This window comes from Hyalella azteca, unplaced genomic scaffold, assembly GCF_000764305.2.
Source record: "Hyalella azteca isolate HAZT.00-mixed unplaced genomic scaffold, Hazt_2.0.2 contig12241, whole genome shotgun sequence".
In the NCBI taxonomy this organism is placed as follows: Eukaryota; Metazoa; Arthropoda; class Malacostraca; order Amphipoda; family Hyalellidae; genus Hyalella; species Hyalella azteca.
Genome location: NW_025942204.1, coordinates 112,656 through 138,945, shown reverse-complemented (window position 1 = coordinate 138,945; position 26,290 = coordinate 112,656). Strand labels below are relative to the sequence as shown.

General features: G+C 38.2%; 1 protein-coding gene across 1 annotated transcript in view; it reads right to left on the bottom strand.

The window, feature by feature from the left end:
- Positions 1–25,824, bottom strand: part of LOC108682675 (ubiquitin carboxyl-terminal hydrolase 16) — a 28,646-nt gene extending 2,822 nt beyond the window's left edge. The window contains exons 1-19 of the mRNA XM_018171888.2: positions 25,343–25,824; positions 20,979–21,092; positions 18,569–18,598; positions 11,170–11,318; positions 10,569–10,723; positions 9,219–9,309; positions 8,999–9,028; positions 8,468–8,689; positions 8,163–8,285; positions 6,575–6,607; positions 5,702–5,860; positions 4,834–4,930; positions 4,442–4,521; positions 3,258–4,173; positions 2,475–2,613; positions 1,891–2,274; positions 1,396–1,517; positions 785–981; positions 84–311 (exon numbers count right to left, since the gene is read on the bottom strand). Coding sequence (XP_018027377.1) covers positions 84–311; positions 785–981; positions 1,396–1,517; positions 1,891–2,274; positions 2,475–2,613; positions 3,258–4,173; positions 4,442–4,521; positions 4,834–4,930; positions 5,702–5,860; positions 6,575–6,607; positions 8,163–8,285; positions 8,468–8,689; positions 8,999–9,028; positions 9,219–9,309; positions 10,569–10,723; positions 11,170–11,318; positions 18,569–18,598; positions 20,979–21,092; positions 25,343–25,517 — 3,444 coding nt within the window. The 5' untranslated portion in view covers positions 25,518–25,824. The remainder of the gene's footprint in view (positions 1–83; positions 312–784; positions 982–1,395; positions 1,518–1,890; positions 2,275–2,474; positions 2,614–3,257; positions 4,174–4,441; positions 4,522–4,833; positions 4,931–5,701; positions 5,861–6,574; positions 6,608–8,162; positions 8,286–8,467; positions 8,690–8,998; positions 9,029–9,218; positions 9,310–10,568; positions 10,724–11,169; positions 11,319–18,568; positions 18,599–20,978; positions 21,093–25,342) is intronic.
- Positions 25,825–26,290: the final 466 nt, after the last annotated feature.

Sequence of the window (26,290 nt, the reverse complement as noted above, 5' to 3'; positions counted from 1 at the left end):
CAGGAAAATCGATCAGACAAATGTAAGCTAGATAACTTGAATATCGTGAGTATAAAAGCAACGGAAACAAAACAGCAACTCGCCTCAATAGAAATGGTGGCGGCGTCGGTGTTTCTTGGTGGCGGGAGCTTGGGCGGCGCGTCGCACTCGAGGCGTGAGGAGTCCAGAGGAGGCTGGGCGAGGTAGGCGGACGGCGGACGAGTGGGCACGACGGGACGTGATCGCACGTACGCTGTGTAGTGCCCGTTATGGAGGCGGCCTGTATGCTGGACTATACCGTACAGTCCATACAAAATACGGGTACCCGGATTCTGAAAAAAATGTCATCTGAATTTAAAAAGTTTTTTCTTATCCATTAAAAATACATAATAATATACAATTACTAATCCTCATCATTATAAAAATTTACTTGCATTCGTCCAGGCTAATGCGTATAAAAGGCTGAGATCAAAGGCTAAATGTGTGGGATATAAGAATACTGTTTGTCAAAAAAAATTATAGAAATTGAAAATTTGTACTAAACAGTCTTGTACGTCACACTGCGTAACAAACAAAATAACGCTTTCATCTAGCGCAGTGCAACACGTTCCTTTCATATAAGTTTTTATGCATCTATACATTGAGTATCCCAAAAACTATTACCAATGGACTAGCGAGGGCGATCACATTTTTTCTACAAATGCAAGTTCAGAAAATGAACAATTGTTGGGTCAACAAGCAACATGGCATTCTGGGATTACCTTATCAATGATGTTCTCAATTGTTGTGAATCATACAGACGTACCAATGCGATAGTGGATGTGAAGGGCGCCAAGTCGAGCACCAATGGGAAGTGCACGAATCTGTTCGCCTTGGCGAGGTGAACGCCGTCGTGGTGGAAGCGCTTGAGCTGCAGCGTCAGCACAGCGGGAGGACAGACGATCATCATTTGCTTTCTAGCGGCGCTTCTCACTGGGCCATCAACATCTGGATTGTTGCCACCTGCAAGAAATAAATCATATTACAAGACCATTTTTAAAATATATTTTGAATTTTTGTCGACAGTTGCATAGATCATTCACGTGTCCCACATATTTAGTCTTTGAACTCAGCCCATTATACATACGTATTATCAAGTAAGGCCCACCTATTTTAATAAGAATTAAGATAATTAATTTAATAATATTATGCATTTTTGAAGGGAAGAAACATTATAAATTGTTGTCAGGAACTGAGGTTTCGACTTATCGTGATGTAACGCCTTCCTTCAAATAAAACTTACCTACTAGAAAATTAGAAGGATCATTGAAATTGTATTAAAGTCAATGAGTAAATAGAATGATTTCGTGGATAAAAACAACGTGCTAAAACATTCCTCAGGCAGTTTAACGTGCTATCGCGCCTTTTTGAACTTACTTATATTTCTGAGCTTCGTGCAGTTCTGACATATGATTTTATTACTGCTAGCTAGGAGTTCCGGAGCCGTGAATTTCGCTAAGCAAGACATCACCGAACATTCTTGTGCATGCGCCTGGTATCTGAAACAATTGATATTCTATGTAAATCCATCAATATTCTGAGACCCTCTCATATAACAAATTAAGAACTTCATAAAAGGGCAGATTTCATACGCTCAATATGCGATATTAAGTCTTACGTTCAATTAATTGAATTTAATTATGACTGCTGTGAATATTTTTGAAGAAGGGATGTCCTATATAATATGTACAAAAAGAAAATGGCTTTCAAAACAATGTTTGCGGGAAAAAGTAGTTTATAAGTCTAAGAAAGCTCTAGATTAAGATTTAGTGAGATATTACACCACTCAGTTCATCTCATAGAAATCATCGGGTAAAAATTGAACAAACATTCAGATTTCGACATGAAATTGTGGTTTGAGTGAACAATTACTTTGGAGCAACGGTCGTAAGGCTCCTTGTTAACCATTCCTGTTTAAATTTTCTCGGGTTGGGTGTAGCAGAATGCCGCTGGTCATCTTCTTCCGCGAGTCTGTCGCAGCTTCTGAACGCGACTAACGAGTCCCCAGTAGATCGTTTGCTGTAGTTTATGCGATGCAATGATTCTTTACTGCTGCTTTTGCGATGAAGCGTCCTGGCTAATTCTTCGTCAGTTCCCGCCTTCAGGAGCGATTCTTTACTCAGTGACCGCCGTTTTGGCGTGTCCAAATCGTCTCCAGTATCCACGCCGTTACCGTCAGCGGTGAAATAGCGCTCCGATGTGTCGGACGCTGAGTTGTAGTTCAACTGGTCGCAGGACGCGCTCGTGCTCAAATATCTACGCGGATACGAAAACTGTTAATGATTGACTGACACAATATTTTTGTGATTGGAGAATTTGGAACTAAATATAGATATTAATCAAAGCCGACACTGCTATTAAGTGGGTCCACTGATTTCATTTTACAGCTACCAAAGTTAAAATCTTGCCCTCAAGTGTCAATAATAATTTAGTCATGCATAACTGTGATCACTGACCGTCCATCAGAAGCGTTCGTCGCACCGTATCCGTCGTAAGAACTCGACTGCTCCACGACGATGATGGACGGCTGACGTGTGACCCGCTCCTGGGGGAACTCAGACTCGGCATTGTCTTCCTCGTCGGCGTCGCTGTTCTCTGTTAATAATTAATGCAAGTAAACAAATTAGAAAGACAACTCAGACTCGGCATTATCTTCCTCGTCGGCGTCGCTGTTCTCTGTTAATAATTAAAATAAAAAGTCATAAAGATAACTCAATATAATGTCAAGCTGAAATAATCCAAAAATAAATCTCGAGATAAATATTTATTCTACACCGTGATCTCTGACACACTAGAAGCTAATACTTTCAAGACAGAATTCTAACATGAACATGCTAGGTTTTGGTTAAGCTAAATAATTACCATATCTTCCAGGTTAAATGCCAGAAAGTGAACAAATCCAGTCAAATAAATAATGAAAAAAACGAGGAGACTCGAAAATGTTCAACAAAGAAAAATGAGCATGAATCTAACGTTAGCCAAAAACAACAAATTGATTCAATAGTGCTTGAGCTTATGAGGTAAGCTGATAGAACTTGTACGCCATCGAGTTAGAACTACAAACATTACCAGCCGCATCGCAGTCTCAAGAGGTTTTTGCTGAAAAAAACACGATGACCGTACAACTAAGAATATGAGGCTTAGCAGAGCAAGTGGCTAAGCTGAGCAAGTGACTATGCTGCGCCATAAGCAGACTAGGCACACCCAGCCTCACACAACTCGGCCCACCCTCTCATTACCTCTCCACACACCTTTCTTCTTAGCAGCGGAGTCGCTCTCACCATTCCCCTGCTCGGAATCTGACTCCTCTTCATCCTCCTCATCATCTTCATCTTCCTCTTCATCATCACTGTCATCCGCATCCTCATCTTCATCATCTTCTTCATCCTCATCATCCTCGTCGCTGTCCCGAGTCCCGTTCACCTTCACGGATCCCTTGCCTCCCCCAGACGCAGTGAGATTGTGCAGCCTCTGAAGCAAAATATTCTTGTTGGTGAGCGCTGTGTTCTGCGAGCCCTCGTTGTCAGAGAGCGTTAGACGACTCAGGCTCCTCGTCGAAGCGGACTTCTTCTTGTTAAGTCTGCCATCGTCATCGAGATCGTCGTCGTGGTCATACTCCAGCTCCTCACCCTCTTCCTCCTCTTCCTCTTCACTGCAGTCGTTGTTCTCGAGTTCTTCTCGGCGTCTGGCGTTTCTGGCGTGCATCAAAACTTTGTACTTGGAGCTTTCGTTGCCGCCACCGCCGCTCGTCCATCCCACCACGATGGACGGCACGCCGTTGGTCGGGACACGTTCCCCAGCGGCCTCTCGTGCTCTTCTCGCCTCAGCTTCTTGCTGCTTTTTGAATTCCTTGTCCTCTGGTCTGCTTTTCTCCGTTAACCGCCTTTTGACCTCTTCGCATATACTGTCTTGAGCTCCGCTATCTATACAATTGTTAACATTTGCATCTTTGATTACTTTACCGCTGCCGCTTCCCCCTCCTCTACCTTTACTTGAATTCTTATTGTTTCTATTTCTTTTTGCTTGTTTTTTCTGTTTCTTTAACTGATGCTTGGATAAATGGTTGAGTTTGTTATTATTATTGTTGGCTGATACAGTGCGTCCGAAGCAGTCGAAGACAGACTCATCATGTCCTCCCACGTTCTTCGGCTTCCCCTGCAACAAATTTACGAAACTAGACAAAATTCTTGACTAAGCAGGATAATGTAACCCTCGTGAAACTAGACAAATTAAACTCCAGTAAAAGGGCGAATTGAAATGCAATTATCTTTGAAAGAAAACAACGGATTCTGAAGTTCAAAATATTGTTGAACTTACAACATAAGTAAGAAAAATATTATATAAATATATATAAATATAACAGCAAAATAATCGAAACGAATTTTTTAATGATGCTGCAACATAGAATTCAAACAATGCAAACCTTATCTTCGGTGACAGAGAGCGAGAGGTCCATGAAAGGTTCGAAGACCTGAGATGACCACTGGCATTCCTCACACAAAACTGTAATGTATCAAAAAATTTTGAACTGAAAAACATTAAGAAATGATTTATTACGATCTCATGAAACTAAGTCATGATTAAGAGAAGCAACACAAGTCAATTATAGCGAACAATTTCACGCAGAATGGTTTAAAATCCCAGTGAGCAAGATGCTGTTGAAGCTTTTATTGCATGTACGATGATGGTTAATGAATGAAAGATTATCGAAAACATTTTCCATGGATGAGAACCCCAACTGCACTTGTAATAACACATAAACTAGATTGTTCTTAAGGCTTTTGTACTTCGAGATGATAATAAAAAGAAACTCACTGGTGCTGATGAGCTGCCCACCGAAGATCTGGTCAATGATTGTGTGTGTGGCCTGACGCCCGTACCCTTGGATGATTTTACGCACTCGTGGAGGAACCTGCGTCATCATGACATTATAATTAGTGGCTAATTGATTCAATACTTGAGATGATTCAAATTGATTGAATAATTGATTCAATAATTCAAATTGACTCAATACATCCTCAAATTGATGACGGCTTAAGACAACAGTCATTGCCCAAATGTATTTTAAAAAATGGCACAAAAACTGGAGAAGAATAAGGTCTGAAACCAATAAGATTAAAATATCAAGTCCAAAGCCTTAAAGAACAAAGTTCAAAGCCAAAAATTTAAGTCCAGAAAGCAGGAAAAAGAAAGTTGTGTACGTAGAGCCAGATTATTTGACTTGGTAGTACCGAATTGTTAGAATATTATTTATCATTACTCTCTCTGATCAGAGAAAAATTCATCAAATATCGGATACAACAAAAAAAAATAATAATAAATAAAAATTTGGTTATGATCATCTCAAATATTTCAAAACCAATAAGACTTTCTCATTAAAACTTTTTATTAACCGACGAAATTAATGCAACAAAATTAATGCAATTGAAGCAAAGGTAACTGATGGTTTTTCACAATCTACGAATTATTATTCCCAAAGAAAATTGAACCTGGCAATGATTAACTGATAGATGTTACAAGTCTACGAATTATTTTTCCAAGAGAAAAAGTAAATTAAGCAATAACTAACCGAGTAATTCCATAAATTCACGCATTATTATTCTCAAAGACCCGCGAATGAAGCATTTTATGAATTATTATTCTTAAATAAATGCATATGAAGCAAGGAGTAACTGGTGCGCACCTTGCTAGGGTCAGTTTTCTCGTTGAGCGCGAAGGCCCTGAGTATGGCGCGCTTGGCCCGGTGCAGTTCCTCGCCCCTGATGCTCTCCAGCAAACACCGCAGCAACTCGTGCGCGTCCTGCTGCTCGAACCCTCCGAATTGTGCATTCTTCTTGCAAACCTACGAGACAACGGGAAAAATATTTCATCATTAAATATTATAGAAAATATTATAAATCTCTTCAGTGTAATAAACTAACAAGAAAGATGATATCGATTAGAATAATCAAGCGTATTCGAGGCTTTAGTTTATATAGTATCTTATTTCTAAGTAAAAGGATAATGAAATTTTACGCCTATTGTATGTTCTTTTAAATTGTTGGGTTTTTCACGTTCATTAAGAAGATAGGTTATCGCAACTTGCTTTGCTAACAATAAATAAGGAAAAAAAAACAAATAAATTTAATCATGAAATAGAACCTCACAAAACTCGCAGTACATGTAGGAATAAAGCAGACGCATGAAGCAAATCTCCTGCAAGTTGTAAGAATTAGAAGCGAAATAATAAGCAACAAATATATAAATCGAGTACATTTGAAGCTATTGAATCAAAACAAAAAATAATCACTGCAATATTTTCGCTTAATTTGAAGCGAGTAAACCAATCATAATGCGAGCAGTGTTAAGAAGCTAGGTCTGTACTCGAAAAACTAAAAAATCGAAAAAGTAACTTTTGTATGAATTGAAACTTTTTACGTTCAAGTCCAACCGCTCATAAAAACATAAAACGCATCGAAATACAGCAAATCACAGCAAATCGGTCTTTTGAAGAAATTTCCAAGCTGCAATTTGTTAGATGAATGCCAAGTGAATAGCAAAAGAATTTGCAAGTTACCATCCTGAGTTGAGGATCGTCACTGGCACTGATCTGCACAGCAACGTTAAATATTCAGTATTGATCACACGTAACGACATCAAGCCTATGATAGCTACGCTACTCGGTGCCGCGTCCTTCATGTCTTACAAAAGTTTAATTATTTTGAATCTCGATTCAACATTATTATATCTTCAACAAATGAAAGTGGAATCTTTGACACGGCATACATCAAATTTTTCGGATAGACATGAAGCGTGTTAAGATTTCACTATTTGATAGTGATTGACGATATTTTTTTCGGATACTGCAAGCAATACATGTGAGTGTCTTCATAAAATAAGCTTTGTATACAACAGATATATATACAAAATACACAAGATAAATATAAGGATACTACTCAGATCTATACCTGCTCAATGAGGTCGTATTGAGCAAAGCGATGAAAAATTGTTTGTTTTCAAATTGACCTTTTGCGCTGAATAAAATACATAATTTTAGCTCTGCTAATGAAACAATCTGAATTATATATAGTTTAAAAATCAATTATATTCTTCCGAGTGAAATCGTAACTATGAAACGTTAGGAGTTCGATAATAATGAATGAGTCGTTGCAGGCGCTGCAAGTTCTCGTTAAGAATTGATCACGAATTCACGATATTATACGTGAACGAATTTACTATCAGAACAGATTGACTTCAATTGATTACGACTTTTAACTTTCAAAAACAAGATCAAAATACATGCGATAAACCGGACAATATTGTTCCACTGAACAATCTCCACCAAAACAGAGTTTAATTTTGGCACTTATATAAATAGGAGCTACCACGTACACGCAGCGCTACTCCAGAATATGGACGGATGAGTTCAGAATGAATTAATAGGCTACCTAGCCCTCAGAAGAGTATGAAGGAAACTACGATGATTTTCTCAACGTTAACACGGGAAGCTTTGAATGCACTGTGGTTGAGAACAGGTTTGTCGATATTTTACATTCAAATGCAGGAATGAACTAAGGAACATGGCGCGATTTGTGGGCATATTTTATAGGCTTTTAAACGCAACACACAGCGCCAAACAAAGAACAGTTGATTTCGTTTCAAACTCACGTGCTCCTGAACACCTCGAAGCTTCAGAAAAAAATTACAAATTGTGATTTTACTTTTATTCAAGGATCACAAATATCATGCGTCCAAACATTAAAAAAATATTGTATTATTTTCAGGTAAATAAGAAGTTTACAAAATTTAATCCGAAACATCAAAAATCTGACACGTCAAATCGTGATATTCTAAAAAATAAATTTACGTTGTTTATAAATACAAATATTTATAAATGCTTCTTCCAACTGTTGGCAACGGCTTATGACTAATAGAAGACAACAAGAATGTCGCTCAATTTGTGTGTCACAATATCGGTGCAGCAACAATCTTGATCACCAGGGATTCTGACGTCACACTAGCATGAATAACTAACTCTGCAGGCTTCATGCCAGGGTCTATTGAGAATCACCATCGGATAGAAACAAGTCTGAAAATTTTCAAGCTGTGTCTGTGAAACTTGTTATAAATAAGAGAGGTTGTGGAAGGACCGTTTCAGGACTGACCTGCCCGAAGAGGTGACCCGGACTGAGGATGCTGTTACGACCGACAGCGTGCATCTCCTTCAGGAAATTAGCGAGGGCTAAACTGAGACTCCCTCCTTCAGGCAGCATCAAATCCAGGGGCTTCTGCAACAACAAGAGATATTTCATAAAACTAAGTACAAAGTTGGTAGGTGACAGCTACACACACAAAACATGGGTTCTATGTAAATATTGAATTCAAATGAGTAGAGTTCGATCAAAACACTCTATAACAACAAGGCCTCGCAAATGAACCAGATGTTATCAGCTATGGAATTTGTTCTCACGAGTTCTATGTCTTCATCGCAATCGTCCATTTCGAGATCGAGACTCTTGCCTCGCCGCCTGTCGTGTCGCCTGTCGCAGCTCAGCTCAGGCGGTTTGCCAGGCAGGCTGGCGCGCTGTCCCGTCTGTAGCTGCAGGTCAAACAGCTGCGTCAAAGCGTGTGTCTGTCCGAGCACTTGCATCACGCTGTTGAAGAAACACGTGTTGCCCAAGTTCGTGATGCCCTGAAAATAAGAACAAAATTTCAACTGCCATGACATTATCTTGAATTTACGGAACATTTCTATTGGCATTCCCTCTTTAGCGGGCGAACAGAAACATAGAAATGAGTAAACCGTTTAATTGGGCAATTAGTTCCATGAAAGTGGTTAGCACTGGAAATTGGAAAAATAAGCTAATATTTGGACATTAGCAAGTATTTATATACAATTAGTATATTTATCTAATAGGATCTCCTAGTATCAAACAGAAAACAGGCAGGACACACCTTCACTCTAGGCAGGCACACACCTTCACTCTAGGCAGGCACACACCTTCACTCTAGGCAGGCACACACCTTCACTCTAGGCNCTTTTCGGCGCCGGTTCAATATTCCACGCAATGATGCTCTTCCTCAGGCGAACACCATTCGGTCCTGGGTTAGGCAGTTGGAGGTAACTGGTAGCACACTAAGAAGAGATACACATGGCCGACGCAGGTCCATCGGAACGCCAGAAAATGTCAAGAGGGTGAGAGCAGCAGTCATCCACTCGCCAAGTCGTTCAGCACGAAGGCATGCTGTTGTTTTGGGTATCTCCTCACGCAGTTTGAGGAGGATTTTGCATAGCGATTTGCATTTCCATCCCTACAAAAAAAAGATGGCCCTACAATTGAACGAAGCAGACTTTGCCAGCAGCCGAAATCTGTGTGAGAACCTGCTTGAACAGATTGCTCCCGACGCAGCGTTCTTCAGCAGTTATGAGGCGCATTTTCACCTCTGTGGGATTGTAAATAACCAACATTTTCGCAGCTGGGCTGAAGATAACCCACAAATTATCCATCAAAGACCACTACATTCTCCCAAACTAACGGTCTGGTGTGCCATCTCACAATTTGGTGTGATAGGCCCATACTTCTTTTAGGAGGAGTGAGTAACCGTGACAGTGAATTCCGAACGCTATGCTGCAATGTTGCAAAATTTTTTGCAGCACAGGATGGAAAACATTGTTGAAAATGAAGCATTGGGAGACATGTGGTTCCAGCAGGATGGGGCTACAGCTCACACAGCCCGAATGTCACTCAATGTTTTGAAACGCATGTTCCCAGGCTCTGATCGAGGGGGTGATTTACAGTGGCCTGTGAGGTCACCTGATTTGAGCATTTGCAATTTCTTTCTTAGGGTACGTCTAAATGAAAGGGTGTTCAGAAGTCGTCCTCACACCCTACCACAGCTAAGGGAACGGATTATTGTAGCAGAGGTTATAGCCATATCTTGCCATATGTGTGAATGTGCTGTAGGAAACTCCTGAGAACGACTCAACAGTGTGATGCAGCAAACGGCTACCATCTTCCCGATATTATTTTCAAAACATAAGTATTCTAAATGGTATGTTATACTAACCTCGAGGAAAACTTTCTTCTTTATGTACCTCCATTACTCTTTTATTTCGCCTCAAAACTGCTCAATCGGTTCTGCCCCACCCTGTATAACTCTGAGTGGGTGGGAAATATCAGCCGCACTAAATTATATTTTATACAAATAATTTGAGCCGAAAAACCAATGAACAAAAACATGAAACTCCGTAACCAATGCAGGGTATGCGTAATCTTTTGTCTACTAGTATCATATATGAACAACAAAGACGATGATTCACGTATCGGCAGACAAAGCATTCATAAAAAGTTTGGCTTGGTACTGATGAGATAAATTTAGCGAAAATGAACGCTAAATCCTGATACATCGTCTTTTACGCTGATGAAAACATTCTCATTGCAAAGCAATCACAGTAAAATATTTATAGGAACAGCGCTAAATGCTCATGATAAATGAGCATTTAACGCTGATAAATGATAATATGTTGCACGATGATGAGGAAAGTACGAGAGATGAGAGCGGTGACCCACCAGACAGTCCAGTGTCGTGTGGACAGCACCAAGCAGTGCTTGTCAGAGCGCGGGGTGCGGTAGTGCTGCAGTGCGTGCCCCTCAGTGTCGCGGTCACAGCCTTGGTGCGCGCAGAACAGGCACATCCATACCACGCACTCTTTCTTCTCTGTTGTCTATTTGGCAAGAACCAATTAATAGAGAATAATTGTTTGTTATGACTTAAAAAATGAACCGAACGTGAAGTACTGATTATTGCACTGGTATGTCTTGTATTTTCTGAGCCACATTGAGAATAATTATTTGTTATGACGTAAAAAATGAATCGAACGTGAAGTACTGATTATATAATTATTGCAATTATCCGAACGCGAAGTACTGATTAGTGCACTGGTATGTCTTGTATTTTCTGAGCCACATTCCTTTCGTTTCATTACAACTTATGAATCATCACAACATACGATACGATTTTTTCATCTAGAGATTTCTTACAACTTATGCTTCTGTATGACTTATGAGTCCTTATATCTTATGATACGATTGATTTCAACTTTAAATTTATTACAACTCTGATTCTTTACAACTTGCGGTTATTTACAATTTACGACTCCTTGCAACTTACGACATCAGTAGATAGTTTATCGTCGTTCTGCTGGAGTCGCAAGGCCTTGGCACAGGCCGAGCACTCGCCGATGCGCACGGGAGGCTTTGTGTTCTTGCGCACGAGTGACGAGTTGACGGCCGCGTTAGCGTGCTTACACGGCCTGCACTCTGTACCGAGAAAATCCCTACGTAATAAGTTATGAAGATAAGTCTTTCAGGCGTACAATTATCCTAATTAAGATAAAACAGGTAGGGCATAAAAAGCCTAATAATAGCACATGATAATTTTTGATAATGAATAAAAAGCAACTTGATATACCGTAAGATGAGTTGATGAGCGGTGAAGAACAGCGCCAGGTGAAGCAGTAGATCAACAGACGCACAAAAATCTTAATTAAAAGGTAACACCGGTGTATAGATTGTCTATCTAAACATAATACATTAGTACATATCCAATACCAACCATGCAACGTCCTGATCGCAGCGGCCAGTCTATGTCTGTTGAAGATTTAGGGAATTCTCGTTCCCACAGTATATACTGTAGTACAGCATTCCTAGAGTATACATAGTTCAAGGAAGAATGCGACGCTAGAAATTAGAAACGAAAAACCCCTTCGGTATATAGGCTCAGTCAAGTACACAATAATTGCTTACAATTGATTAAAAAAAACATTTCCTTCCTCAGAAAGGGCGACTAACGAACGCTTCATTAATAACCAATTTTATGCAATATTCTAGCGCAAAAATTGTCCCAATAATTCAAATCATATGTAACATATATGAGCTTAAAACAATAAAATTTAAATCTCATTTAGGTAAATTGTTCGATATCATAAAAGCAATTTTGCTTTGGTCAAGCGAAGCTTATTCAAGAAAACATACTCTGTAACCCTAATTTAGGTGAAATGTAGAAAATTTCTAACAGATGGCTTCAAAGAAACATTTCATAATACTGAAACTTACAAAATTATCATCCCGTTTAAACGTTACAGCGCATTATAATGGCAACAGTTGCATTATCAATGTTGCATACGAATCAACTTCCGGTAAACATTGATGATCGAAGGCAAACAATTTTCTGATATTTATTCAGCAGAGTATAATTAAAAATGAACTCATCGATGAGCGCCAGCTGCAAAGTATAAGAGCAAGTTGCAAACGTGAGCGGCTATAGCCATCACATTCTCATCGCAGAGAAGTTATATTGAGAGATGGCTTAACTAGGACAGTTAATAAAGAGGATGCTGCTGATAAGGAGTTATAACGAGAGATGGCTTAGCTAGAACAATTATTAAAAAAGATGCTTATGAGGAGTTACACAAAGATGGCTTAACTAGGACAATTAATCAGATGATGCTGATGAGTTATATCGAGATATGGCTTAACTAGGACAATTAATAAAGAAGATGTTGATAGAGCCGCACGCACGCAACCAAATGCAATGAGGTTGCCCGCTGACGCACATCGTGTCGCAAGGACCATGCTATTTATGAGAGTATTTATGACGACATCTCATACTTTAGCCGGCCGGTGGAAAAGCTGTCTGGCGGCGGCAGCTACACCACGTTGCACCTACTTGTGGGAAGTTATAATGTCAGCTTGTGTATAAATATAAGAGGCGTTTTCTTACTAGTTGCGATCTCATCTACGGAGCAGAGATGTAGAGTTAAGAGTACAATGTACTTTTGGTAGATCTAGTATTAATTGAGAAGAAAGCAGCGGTTGTGGCATTATGAATAAACTTGTGGTATTATAATATAAAATTAACTTGAAAAATTTATCAAAGAAATATTGAGTGCTGTACGAGAGATATCAAGTACGAAGTGTTACGGAAATATACTTATAAAATACTAAAACGGGTCATACCCAAAAATGCTGTTTATTCACGCTGATGAATTGCTTTAGAGAGTACAATGCTCACGTATACAGTAACAAATAGTCGGTTAAATTATCAGCGTATCTACGAAGCTAACAGTAAGAAATATTGAGTAGGAGGAGATGTGTTGATGAAGGAAAGCACGCCAGCCCACGTCATCTGGTGCCGCTGTATACTTGGTGACACGAGAATGCGGTCATTGCTAACATAAGCGCTGTCGCTCGGACTGGTCTGAGAACGCATTGTGTACGTTATATTGCTATTCAAACATACTGCATTTTTTTTAATTACTGCACATGTGAATTATTATTTATTCATAATATTTAACCGAAAGTTTAAGTTAGAAAACCGAAGATTGATGAGAGGATGAAACTCGTGCAACACTTCCGCCGTGCCACGGTCGACTAGAATTCTTGGCAAGCTCCCGTACACGCGATTTCGCCCGCATTCCTTCATACTTTGAGGTCAGGAGTGTAACGTTTGCTGCCACACTCGCATGTCGCCACATTCTCAACGTTTATGGTGAACGTGTGAAACGCAAGGGGACACGACACGGCACTTGGGGAATATGGTGAAAGTGTGAAACGCAAGATGACACGACACGGCACTTGGGGAATATGGTGACTATATAGAGAATGTATGCAACGCAATGTGAATGTATGATGAATGTTCTCCAACAAACAAAGCATAATGCGACCCCAAAGGAGTTGGTATTTCAAGAATTAGGGAGCATTATCATATTGAACCAAATCGGTAGATCATTGACCAACTCATTCACAAAGTACGTGGTTCATCAAGATTTTTATAAAATATATTTTATTTGCAGATGAATAAAAGTAATTTACTCAGGCAATTCTTTCGAAATTAATGCATGGAATTAGTTTATGAATTTAATAGCATTCAACAGCAATATTAACTCACGGTTTACTGTCGATAAACGGAAAAATCTCACGTGTACTTACGACTTGGCGCAACATTTCTCGAGGGCTTGCTAATGCTCACAAGCACGTCAAGAACACGTCATAAACTAGCAGCTCACAAGCACGTCAAGAACATCACTAGCACGTCAAGAACACGTCATAAACTAGCAGCTCACTAGCACGTCAAGAACACGTCATGAACTAGCAGCTCACTAGCACGTCAAGAACACGCCATAAACAAAGAGTTTGACAAATTCAGAAGTGAAAAAAATTTTAAACCAACTTCGAATCGATTGGTCGAGAATTTTTCAATTGCTGAATGGAATGGAAATTTTGTTATGATTTTGTAAACAGACAATGCTGCGACCAACGTTATGGATTCGAGTGAACTTTCCGAAAATCCATTACTTATTTCAAACGATATCTCCCAAAGACCAGTCTCTTTTACTGATAAGAGCAAACAATCCGTAATCATTCAGATTTGTATTAACAAATTTATATTTAGGTCTGAAAACTTTCTTTGTTCATCGGTTGGAAAAAGTACGAAGAAGACCACGCGCATTCAAATTAAAAACGATTTAATAAATCTTGATCAATAACAATGACCATGCAGATCCAAGCCACTTTTAGCTCAATTTAGACAAAAGTATTAAGTTTCAGCAAGAACGAAGCTTAGCCCTAATGAACGCCGCGCCAACAGGCCTTCGTAACGACATCGTAAGCGAGAATTAATTCATTCGTTATCGCTTCAAGACGCGGCTAGTGTAACGCGAGCCACAATATATGCGTTCACTTCCATCCACCAAATGGCTCAACATGAAGCTTTAATGTGAGTCACGAGCCATAAAGTCCGCTCTTATTGCCATATTTTTTGGCACCAACAAAACACTCATACACAAGGTCAAAAAACCCCTACACGTGCAACTCTTGACAAGATCATGTGCTTGTATGTACAATTAGTAGGAACTTTTTTCAAACAATTTAAACTCAAGTGAATATGACTGAATTAGTCAATGGCATGAACAGATATCACTGTTTTTCTATCAGAAAAGTTTGAACGCACATGCAAATTTTAGCGTAGCGCATGAATTTTCAGGTACTTTAATATCAGGAGTAACATTCCATTAATTATAATCTATCAATGAATATATTCGTTCAACCAATACAAACAGTCCAAGGGTACATATTTAACAATTTAACAGATAAATTATATTTAATTCAGTTGTACCCATGCAGCATAACTAGTAAATACTGCGGCAAATCCATTTTGAATTTACGCAGAGAATGTACCACAAGCCAGGTAAATGTATGAGTTAAAATAAACTTTATAATTAATGAGTGTAACAATGTACACAAACGTTGAGAAGAAATTATTTGTAAATGAAGAGTCTGCAGGTTTACGATTACGCTCCTGATCTCATCTGAGCCGCAGCCACCCATCGTGAGCCTGACGCTCGTCTAAGGTTTTGTTTTGATGGCACATCAAGAGACAATAAAAGTCGTGTTATTAACCCCGACTAGGTGCCTCCTCCCGGCGTGATTGCCCCCCTCTCTTTTCCTGGCCTCCTCACAGGTTGGGATTGCGCCAAGACGAAGCAAACACAAATGCTATTAGGAGCCTTTAATGAATTGAACTGCCCGTGTTCACTCACATGTGCAGCGACACAGTGAATATTGCGACCGAATTAAATGCAGCATCGACCAACTATTATAGACACGTTTACATCAGGCTCCTATTCAGACGAGCATGTAAATCATCGATAACTTATTTGAATCCCGCCAGTTACGACCTTCCCCTTCTTGCCGATTAACAAACTACAACACATTGCGAATAAAGATTTTCAAATCCCAAAATTATTAATGTATGATCAAAAACTTTGTACGTTTTAACTCAAGTTTCGTCCCAGAAGCGGTCATGAGAATTCGCTGGTCGGTAATAGCGACTCAAAGAAGACCCTGCATGTGAATGCAAATGTCCACAACCTGAGACCTTGCCAGTCATACATCGCTGCTTTATGTCTGCCAAGAAAATAAGAGTTCGATGGGCAATAGGCAAACACTCAGACCTACCTACTGCTTACGTCATCATTATCTACACTTAATCCAAGGAAAACAATCTTGAGCTGCCATGCATAACAACATCAACTAGTATTTGACAGCTCATATTCAAGGTCATATCATAGCAATACCATAGTTGATATTAGCTCGATACTAGTTTGAAATACGGTCTACAGGCGTATCTCAACACACTTGAAATAAGGCTACACATTTTTTTCAGTATTCAGACAAAATGATGAAATCTGATATTCTAATATGACATGGCATTACCCGTCCGATATAAGCCATCAATAATGAGGTAGGTATTGGGATACTCGTGTCTTCCTCACTTACATTTTCATGCAATTGGATTTTTTAGTAGAATTCTTACCCCATTTGCACATAAAGCAAGATCATTTCTTGACGGTGGGCAATGAAACCATTCCTATCAATGAACTTAACATAACACAAAAAAAGTTCAATTCCGTCACTATGGACAGTGTTTTAACACCGGGCGTGCCGACAGGAAATTACTTTTCACAATCCAGTTAGCTTCCATTTTACACGTTTCATAAGGTTGAAAGATTAAGTGAAACATAATGGACTGAAAAAGTGAGCAGACCATAACTTAAGCAATTAAACATGGTTCAAATAGTCAGTTCATTCAGCTGTTGCAGTGATCGCTGAGTAACCAAACCTCGTATAGACACATGTTAACTAATCTCTTATGTCTACATGATTCGGTTATTGTCAGGGTGTAGATACTACATAAGTTATCTTAATAATTGGTATTAATTACTAAAGTTAGAAGGGTGATCTCACCAGGGTTGGTCCAAGTCCAGCACACCATGACGACTGATGCCGACAACTAAACGTATCCTAATGCTTAGTAGCACATGAACGTCAACGCTAAGAAGCTCCCCTTATGAGACATCGTTTTTTTCATTATAATATTAATGAAGGAAAGTAGAAAATGCATGTCGATGAATGATCGATTCAATAAGACACATAAGAAGAATCAGAATTTTGGTGGTCCACGTTAGGCGCCTCTGCTGCAGCGGTTCCCAATACAAGTCTGCAACTTTTTAAGGCTGACGTCAGCCATCAGTAATAAGGCAGCTAGATCGTATACAACATCACAACGTTAATACCACAACATTATATAAGGCTGAAAAAACAGATTTAATAAGAAATATAAAACATTTACTTTTGGCTTTGAAAACTAGTTCCAGTTTCATTTCTTTCACATTTATAGGGATAGGTTGCAAATGGTAGACAGTTATAACGAGTGGTTGCATGTGTAGCTGAACAACACAGCAGCACTCACTGAGGAGCCATCAGCAACTCTGCGGTACCGGCTTAGTAAATGATCACAGAAACACCAGAGAAGCAGCGCGGTCCACGTGACCACACCACGTGCTTGGAAATAGGCTAAACTTACTTCTAAAAACTACAAAGCTTGGGTTGTTTCTATTCCCAATCCGTCAGCTCCCAAAAGACTCGCACTCAACTTCCCACATTTGTGTCAACGGAGGTAAAGCCGCTCGTATGAAGACAATATTTGCCAACATTACCCAGGCAACGATCCAAGTTCCAATCACACAAATCGATAAAAGAGTATTCTGTGTACAGCGCTTTTTATCGCAAGGGGCTTTTTATCGCAGGAACAATGTAAGGCACAACTAAAATAACAAGAATTTCTCCAATACTTTAAAAGCCAGTGCATGACGAACAATTCATTAACCTGAATTTATTCACATGCTCAGTACCGTACACCTTCACATTAATGTGAACATTCAGTCTTTGCTACATTGGATAGAACGAACGTAAATCCCGAAGTTAAAAGACGTTTTGTCCAACAGAGTTTCGCTTGACGACGTTAAAATATACTTTTTTAATATTTTTTTATGCTGAATGGAGATAACTAGCGAACATGGAGATAACTAGCAAACCTTCAGATTGAACGGATGAATTCTTCATAAATAATAACAAATCCAAGGCTGGAAGACATGGTACAATAAGATACAGTACACAACAAATAAGTTTCAAATTTGTTCGGTGCGCAATCTGCAGCTGAAGTATAAGGCTTCACGAAGCTGTGCAGCTCAGACACGTGACGCCGGAGCTCATCAACCGAGCAAAAACCTCTCATTCTTTCACACCTTCTTATAATAACTGTAACAACATCAAACTGAATAATTCCGTAAGAGCTTTATTTTCATCAGCCTTTTCAAATGCAAGTCTACCTGAATAGGATAAAACGTACTGGAACCAACGCTCACGTATAGTAAGTAATGTAGATTAGAGAGCCTTAGAAATAATTAATACAAAAATTTTATCGAGCGCACTTAACAAAATTGAAGGAAAAATGAAACATTTAGTAATGTTTTGTAAAAAAACGGTAAAAATGGAAGCTGCCAGCGAACGCAAGTCTGGAGAAGAATATCTGCGATTAGAGAAGGTTAAAAAACTGAAAGAACAACTCGGAACAAAACCCGAGAAAAAGCAAGTGAAACCTCCGCAAGAGAAGTCCGGTATAGCTAAGATGAGAAATTAAGAGTGCAATTATACGTAAAACGTCTCACCTTTCGCATCAGTGCCGTCGGCGTTTCGATCTGCAGTGACAAGAATAGACAAGTTAGTAACACGTCTACGGTTTGGACAACAACAAACATCAAACAAGTTACTAACGCGTTTTCGGTACAAGAACAGACAAGTTAAACATCTATGGTAGTAGCTTAGCGGCAACTTGGAACAAGCACAGCTATAATAAGGCAACAAATCACAATATTCCTGACTAAAGTGGAGCACTCTGGATAGTATTACGTACAAGAACTTCATCTTGGATAGGCGTCTTTCTGTTGATGTGTGGTCGAAGTTATAGGGACAAAAAAAGGCCTGCACCATCGCATTGGATTCATCACGAAAGCGATTATTACTGCAACAACGTTAGACAGCAAGACCGTACATCACGACAAAATAAGCATTCTTGTAGTTGATCCATGTCGATATAATAACGGAGTAAAATCTTCGGATAATAAACACACAGTATTCATCGACAACTTCTTTTTGATTCCGAAAGCCAATTCTAAGATTAAATATATCAATAAATTCGACACACTTAATGCTAACCCGGATTCAACATAAAAGTATAAAGAAAATGATGTACGAGTTTCGTTAACTTGGAGCAAAATAATATACGTTTAAAAAATACTTTTTAAAGACAACACTTCTAAAGAATCCAGTGTCTCCAATGTTAAAGATGTACCACTGTACAATAAATTTCTCATTTTATTTTTGAATATTAAAGAAATTATTTTTTCAATTTTTTAAATATATAATTTGTTTTTAAAATTATTTATGTTAATTGATTCATGCATTGCCTACGACTTCACACAAGTGTGCAAAATTTCAGATCAATTGGACAGCTAAAAGTGTGTCAAATATCAGTTATAAGATTTGTAGCTGACAATTTTTTTCCAATTTTTTAACTTTGTTCTTTTCTTTTGTTTTTCCAATTTCTTCAATTTCTTTTGTTTTTCAAATCATTTATTTTGTCATTTGTTTCTTGCATTGTCTCTAACTTTATGCAAGTGTGCAAATTTTCAGATCGATAGGATAAGTAGAAGTGTGTTAAATTTCGATTATAAGATTTGTAGCAGACAGACAGACAAACAAGAAGTGAAGTAAAAGAAAAGTATTGTAAATAATATACGTTTAAAAATTACTTTTTAAAGACAACACTTCCAAAGAATCTAGTGTCTCCAATCTTACAGATGGACAATGAATTTCTCATTTAATTTTCGAATACCTACTAAAAAAATTAATTTTTCAATTTTTTCAATATATAAAATTTTTTTAATCTATAACATTTTTTTACAATTATTTATTCTATTAATTGATTCATGCATTGCCTCTGACTTCACACAAGTGTGCAAAATTTCAGATCAATTAGACAGGTAAAAGTGTGTCAAATATCAGTTATAAGATTTGTAGCTGACAATATTATTTTTTCAATTTTTTTAATATTGAAAAAAAAATATTTTATTTTTTAAAATCGTTTATTTTGACATTTGATTCATGCACTGTCTCCAACTTTATACAAGTGTGCAAAATTTCAGATCGAATGGACAGGTAGAAGTGTGTCAAATATCGATTATAAGATTTGTAGCAAACAAACAAACAAACAAACAGTGAAGTTAAAGTGAAGTTAAAGAGAAGTGTTGTAAAAAGAGAAAAGAAACTCAGATGATTGATCATCGATGAGCAAGAACAAGCCAAAGAAATGAAGGTAAAAAAACGTGGCTCTAGAAAGAATTCGGAATAAGTTAGTTGCTCATAAAAAGTTAACATAAACTCAAGTTCACGGCGTATTCTCAATGAGCATATAAAGTGAAGATATTCTGAACGACCAATGTGCAAATGAGGTCTGTTGAAAAGGGGGAATTTAAACTTGGCTCCCAGCTTTAATTTTGTGCGTTTATATTGCTTCTCTACATCGTTAAGCTAGCAAATTATCTTCCGTTAAAAGCAGAAAAGTTGAAAAAAAAAATTAAAGTAACAAAACGAATTAAAAGTGCAAACAATCAACGAAAATCTCACCGTGCCAGAAGATAACGGAGGAGCAAAATGAAAGGCCGACAGCGAAAATTGCACACACACTCGAAAAATATTCATACGAGAGGAATACTCACATAGCGGTATCTTTTGAATTAAAATTGAATAATAATAACATTTACTATACGATTGAATAATAATACTTTTTAAATGGTGTACTTCGAATTCACGAAGAAATGTGGAATGATCGTATCAGAAATATCGATGCAAACTTAGTACTAGCGTTAGCAAAAATTCAATTTTTGGCATGCTAGCGTTCAGAACCATTGTAACTGAATGTGAGCCATTCAGATGCGAATAAAAAGTGTGGTCCTTGTTAATATAATAATATAAACGACATTAACTAGCAAAAGAATATAATAAAGGCGTAAGGCTGACCAATGAGACTGGAGACAGGATCCTCCTCGGCGGCGCTGGACTGATCAGCGTAGGGGTCAGCGCGTCTCTTGCGTCGCGCCATCGCTGCCTTCTTGCGCTCCAAGTTCTTGCGGTCTGACGTGAACAAACGTAAACATTACGAGCTAGAAATATCTCTGTTTTTATCACATATTACCACCATTGTAAAGAATTCGAGCAGACTCAACACACACGTTAAGATAATATTTAATTAAAAATAAAAGAGCAATGCAACACAAAGTTCAATTACAAACGGTCACGTTCAATCGAGGAGACTTCTGGATCTTATAGATATTATATAATTTTGGATATTATTATGGATACATTAACCATTATCAATAATTGCGGTATCTAAAGGCCCAGTAACTAGAAGTACCTTCAGAAGATAAAAAATCCACAATTCGTCTAAGGGTACAATAGCGATTTTTAATGCTGCTATAAGCATGGATTTCCCAGACAGAACCAGGCGAAGGAGCCTTGTTGTACCGAGCGGCGATGCATTATAATGCACTTGAGAGCTGTGGCTTGAAGCTACAGCATTGCAGGGGCTGCAAGCTGCGATGCAGTATAATGCACTTGAGAGCTGTGGCTTGAAGCTGCAGCATTGCAGGGGCTGCAAGCTGTGATGCAGTATAATGCACTTGAGAGCTGTGGCTTGAAGCTGCAGCATTGCAGGGGCTGCAAGCTGCGATGCATTATAATGCACTTGAGAGCTGTGGCTTGAAGCTGCAGCATTGCAGGGGCTGCAAGCACGCACGTTCACCTGCCAACCGCCGCCCCCTAAAATAGGCCCAGAGATAGCGAGTGACCGCAGCGTCGTGTGAGGCTATGTCACGCGTAAGTGGGGATCACTGCGAGTATGAAACTACGTCTGAATAATATTCGATTCATGTATGCTAACATATAAGGATATAAAATAATTATACAAAAAATTTCGATGATTTTGTGATTAAGTTTATTCGACTCTGGATGAGTCAAATATAGCTGAGCGCTGATAGCCTGTGAAAATGGACGCGGCACATGCTAGTCCCGTTCACAATCTCGTGAATTTCATCAAAAGCACATGTCAAGATCACGTGTAAAATACTAGGAATTTCCTGGAAATGGCTCATGGGAAATTATAACAAAAAATTTCCATGAAACTTTGTCCCTTGCAAAATTGCCTGTGAATTCCTTGTACGCAGAATTTTATTTAAGGTAGCCAATATAAAACATTTTGGAGTTTAGCTCTTAAAAGAAAAAAATATGGTCACTATTCTCTTACACCAACGCTCTCCAGCATAACTTCACCACTCATTTAATGTACCATTTCATAATGAGCCATAAAACGTCTAATTTGCTGAGTATTTTTTACGACGATAGCTCTAAATTGCTGAGGAATGCACAGGAAGAAACTCTCGGAAGCTCCGAAGATCGAGAGACGGCATTACCGTGAGCTACCGACCATAGCAATTAATTAAGCCTGACATGCCAAGGCTAAGAACACAGCGGCGTAGGCGGGACCATTCATTGACTGGGACTAGAACGCAGCGGCGGCAGCAGCAGCAGCAGCAGTGGGTCGAAAGAAATGTGCTGTGGTTGAGAGCATACATAAAAGTGAATACAAGCAACAACAGAAGGAAGTAGATGAATATTTTAAAATAACAATTACATGCTGCAAAGATTGAAAATTATTTTGACAAATAACGTCAGGAAATTAAAGCTAAAATCGCTGCAAGAAGTCACGTAAGCTTGATCGGATTATATTTTATGTCAAGATATGTCCATCAGCTCTTGTATATAGGATGGATGCGACTATTGCGTACATCATAGGTGCAAATCAACCAAGGCAGCGTGAACGGAGTTATATTTTCGGCTTGGTATGTGTCAGTAATGCAACGCTTACTTGTGGTGACAGCCTGAGCCCAGCTCCTAGCTTCCGATGTATCAGGCTGATATTCGTGCCCTCAGTAGCCCATGTGTCACATGACAGTCGTGCTAACGATACTGTGCATGTCATCTATTGGGTCGCCGAGAAATAATTTGCATATGCAGTCAGGTGCCTGACGTCTGTCTCAATGCCTCATCTGCTAACAATAGTTATAACACATCGAAAATTAAAAGGTGACATCTCACTCGAGAGTGGCAAGGAACCAAGCTAATTAGTAACCAACTCAAACCAGATCGGTTTCACAAACGAAGCTTATCCGTCATTCATATATTGAATAGAAATAAGTTTCATTTCAAGCTTTAGAAGTAAATAAGAAAACTACACGTACGCGTTACAAACAGTTTCCATCTAGAAGCCTCGGTCTTTGAAAAGTTTTTACCAAATGAATTAACATTTATTTACAGAATTTGCATCGGATCAGTGCCATCGATCCTGGTTCACTGTACTGCTTAATCATAGTCGTTTGGTTCATTTTAAATGTCTAGTTAATGGAAAACAGCTATTCTGAAATAATAAACAAACTTAGTGACACTTAAAAGGTATTCGTTTTCATCAAGAAAAAATGCCATTCTGGTCTTGAACGTAGCAATGTCAAACACAATAGCGCATTTTTTCCATAAATGAGAAAATGCACTAAAAATGTACACCTCAAAAATCCCATCTGATCTAGATGGCAAAATACAACCAACGGTATAAAATGGGGACAGTTAAACAATAAAATCATATTATAAACAATAAACGAAGAAGAGGAAAAATTCCAAGGTGAAATATATCTGAAGTAACGCAACAGATGAGCATTGTGATGATGGATCTCGTGCAGAGCGAGCTGCCCGAAGCTTGGCTCTCAACAGACACGAGCAACAACCTTGGCACACATAACGCAGTCTACGTAGAGGCTACTTTACGGTACTGTACTTAATGAACATGATGCAGTGCACTTCCTGTGAACACCTGTAAAATACACGTACTGTCTGTTTTATACGCAGTGTAAATAGGTTCATTGTCTTTGCAATGCAATATATCTACATACAGGTACAGATAACGAGTAAAGCAGTGCAGACACTCTGAAAGCGACCATTCAAAACGTCACGTATGTAAATAATTTCATGACAAATGTCATAGAAGCGCGCTTATATGTAACTAGAAGCACACGATATTGTCGAGCACGATGGATTGCGCACATTAGCAAATTTAAGAGACTCACAATAAAATGATGACACCTGAATCTAATCGATTCTAAATACGACGTATCATACTTGATATGCACAGTATATAGTCACACTAAAATCACGATGTTGTCCAGGCGAACACGTCTAATGATATCTCTCATAAGCACCGTATGGCGCCAGTCCTGTCACAGACGATTTTGACAAGCAGCAATCGGTTACATGCACGCTTAAACAGATAAAGCAACAGCTTAATGCACAATATGAAAACATCGCTCACTAAAACATTTTCGTTAACACGTGTACCGGTCGAGATGCTCGCTGCACCCACCACACAGAAAAAAGAAATGATCAGCTGCCAAATTAGCTGAATTTAACGAAAGACTTTGTTCAAATATTTATTGAATTAGCGTTTAATCATATCCTAAATTTCGATTGAATCAGACATTTAATTCAGGAGACCCTTATAATTCATCAGAGCTCTGTTGAGTGTAAATTTGAAAGTGACTGCAAACAAAGGGACTCAAAGTCAGTGATCTAAAGTAAACTGAAATTAAACATTTGTAGCACATTCTTCAAAGTTAAAAATGTCATGAGCTAAAATCATGAAAACGGAAGCCAAAAATTATGATATAAATATTTGAATATTAGTCTAGGCGATGCATAAACACATGGTTTTCAAAATCACTCATAATTAGAAAGAAATGAAATCTTTTTGAACTTTGATGACAAAATGCAACTAAATGTTGAAATTTGTATTTATTATTTTCAGACGCGAACCTAGACAATCAGTTATTAAGAAAAAGCTGTGAGCTGTTCATTTGAAAGCACAAGAGAAAGCCTCCTGCCTTCCTCAGGATTCATTCCTAATGTATGGTAGAGCCCATACCTATAAATAGCTATAGAGTCACAAATCAGAAACTTTGCAACTTTTTATTAGGAAGGAAAATAGCAGTAAAAAAACGAGCGACTAAAGTTTTTGCGTCATTTCCATGACAATGATGACACTACTGATAATTTCAAAGTAGTTACAAATCTTTGAATAAGATCTCAACAGAGAAATGCTGTTATGTCTTTGGTATTAAGAAGCTTTAAAAGCAGAACACTCAGATTTGTTAGTTAAGGATCAACTTAGCCGAAATGTTATATTACATTCTAGGGCAAGAGTGTGCACAAGGTGCATTGTCAAACATTAAAAAGCAGTAAACAAAATAGCATCAAAAAATTAATAAAGACCTGTTCTTGCATACCTTGCAATTTTCTTTCAGATACTTCAAGTAAGCCACAAGGACTTCTGTCTCTTTTTTCCTGTGGTGTTTCTTCTTGGTTTTCAAACATGGAAGCACGTTTGCTCACAAAGAATTTGTTAATGCCCAAGCCCAAAGAGGGCAAAGAGTTACGCTTGGAACGCATCGTGACACTCATCCTAAATGTCAGACACTAAGTATATCAATTGGCACTATTCACAAAATTAATGCACTAACTAAATTTTTTCACATATCATAAAAGTTTGAACTTAGACCTTGGCATTAAAATTGTGACCAGTTCAACATAGTCAGGAACAAACACATTTTCAGTATGCTTAGCTCAGTATAAGAAGACGCAACTTAGGTTCAAACAATAATATTAATTCACAATCACTGCTTCAGTATAAAACACTTTTTGTTGTTTGCATGTTTCATTATAGGAATGTATAAATATACATTTTTTCAGACAATTATTCTAACATTTTCAAGAAACAATTAAAATAAATAAAATTACCCTCTCAAATCCTTTTACCCTAATTTCAAAGATTTAATAAAACTGTTTGGTGATGAAATACAGGTATAAATTATACAGTTAATTAAGTAGAGGGCAAACTGAAAAAATAATAACTTATTCTGATCAATTAAATAAATTTATTCAAGAAAATAAGGACTACTACATCTGTCAAATGATATTTTTGTAAACTATTTATTTAAGCACCTGATGCTTTAGTAATACTTTCACATGAATCACTATTAATGAATCACTGAATCACTTCTGATCTTTGCATCAATTTGAGCATAGGTATATCCCAACTCAGCTCGTTACATATAGTTACCTATCATAATGACTTGCTAACAGACATCCTACTCTGCTCATTACATATATCATAATAATGACTTGCTAACAGACATCCTACTCTGCTCATTACATATATCATAATAATGCCTTGC